Raw genomic sequence first — 1,909 nt, 5'->3', positions numbered from 1 at the left:
CACACGCACAGACAGCACCTGGACTCTGTGACCTGGACTTTGGCACCTCTCCTTCTCCAAGTCCACCCCTGTTAGACTTAGACTTTCCTTGCAATATGTAAGCTCATACCTTCCAAAAAATAAACAGAAAAAAACCCCAAACTAGACTCCGTCGGAGTGGCATTTCCTTGTGCTGTTCAGTTTTCCTCAAAAACTGTATGCTCCTTGAGAGCAGAGCTCTTGACCTCATTTCTGTACTCAGCTTCCTACTTTTTGCCCTCACTTAAATAACTAAGTACAAATCATGACTGCTACACTGCACTTAGTCACCTAAATTAAACAGGAAAGCAGGTCACGCAGGGTGTGGGGTTGACAGCATCTTCCTAGGCTGTTAGCTGAAGAACTCACTTCTATTTGTTTGTTTTTGCCTTTCGCCAGCTCAGTTTTACCCAGATATCGACCATTCATGAAATACACAGGGTAAACACTTTTCAGTGTCAAAACTATTAGACAACAGCATGCCTTCCTGTAATTCTGGAAACTAAACTACACATAAAATACCTCTGAAGTAATTCAAACCAAGCAAACAGACACAGCTCTTACTTTACAACCATACTGCAGGGCTAGCTTGTTAAGATTATCATCCTCCGTAATCTCTCGTTCCAGAAGTACCACATCGCCAACTCTGTCCCGAGAAGTGCTGCATCGCTGCTGCTCCTTGCCCCTTGGTCGCAATTCCATAACGTTGAGTTCCTCCTCTGATGACTCTTCTGAATCAGATCGGCCATTGGGAAACACATACACCTGCCTGCCCGGGTAACTATGGATGGTGACAGGAGCCTGGAAGGATTTTGTCCGGCTCTCATTCAGCCTCATCTTTTACACCAGCACCTGGAACAAAAACCAGACATTTTTAATTTCCTTAATACCCGTGTTTATTTCTTAGCATGTAAGATATGGGAGAATGGACAAAAAGCACAGTAGTTGCACATGTGCACACACACACAAAGCCCTCCTTCTACCCAGGCCTTCTCAGGGGCAAACCCAAAAGATGCCACTCTAACAGCAGTGACAGAAATACCAGAAACCTTATGTACACAGACTTCAACAATGGGTAGATTATTTTCAAACCTTTTTTTTGTCTACTTATGGACAAACCACTATGTAACACTACTTTGCTACACATCGTAAATACTACTTTCTGTAATTTCATAAAAAAAGCAGCAGATGCACTTGAGCCAGGTGTCTCCAATTATGGTAAAAAAAATCCATGGAACCACCACATCAGATCTCCTACCACATTAAAAACTGACCAAAATTATCCCTTATGTCACCTTTCCAGAAGTCCTTAGTTCTCTACACTTTAGGAACCCACATTTTAATTTCATGGAAGCACACTTTTCTTTTTTAAGTAAGGATAGCTCAAGCCACACTTAACTTCAACCTGAATGCAAGGTCATTTTGTTGCATAAAGACAAGAACCTGCCTGAGCACTTTGTTTTAATTATTGCTAGACCTACAGCAGCAAGTTATTAGGAAGCTCCCTTCTTTCTTTTTTTTCCCTTCAGTCCTCAGCTCCACAAACACTTCGTTGTCAGGGTCAGGTATAGGTAAGAAAACCCCACATTCTCATGGAACTCCATTGACCTTAATATTCTCAATCCACCCATAAGGGAACCTTATGGTGAAACCACCACCATTTTATGGCATTTCGTTAGTACTGAGCACGGCACCCACAGGCTGCAGGCAGGGTCACAGCAGTGCTAGAAGAGGTTAAGGTCTAAGGCCGCCGTCTCCCTGGGCGCTCCTGTGGGACACCTCCGCCTTTCGGTGAGCTGTACGCCAAGCGCCCTCCGCCGAGCCTGCTCTCCCGACGCACTTCACCTGTCGTTCCTCCCCAGGGAGGGCCAAAACTCTTCTCAGCCCGGCT

At 44.6% G+C, this 1,909-nt stretch overlaps 1 protein-coding gene across 1 annotated transcript in view; it reads right to left on the bottom strand.

Annotated features, from left to right (window-relative positions):
* The window catches only part of LYSMD4 (LysM, putative peptidoglycan-binding, domain containing 4), a 6,692-nt gene extending 5,027 nt beyond the window's left edge, over positions 1 to 1,665 (bottom strand). The window contains 2 exon segments of the mRNA XM_009321474.1: positions 583 to 870; positions 1,627 to 1,665. Coding sequence (XP_009319749.1) covers positions 583 to 855 — 273 coding nt within the window. The 5' untranslated portion in view covers positions 856 to 870; positions 1,627 to 1,665.
* Between the last annotated feature and the right edge of the window lie 244 nt (positions 1,666 to 1,909).

The sequence above is a fragment of the Pygoscelis adeliae genome, unplaced genomic scaffold, assembly GCF_000699105.1.
Source record: "Pygoscelis adeliae isolate BGI_AS28 unplaced genomic scaffold, ASM69910v1 Scaffold13, whole genome shotgun sequence".
Taxonomy (NCBI): Eukaryota; Metazoa; Chordata; class Aves; order Sphenisciformes; family Spheniscidae; genus Pygoscelis; species Pygoscelis adeliae.
Note: the sequence above shows the minus strand (reverse complement) of the source record. Positions and strands in the feature narration are given on the sequence as shown.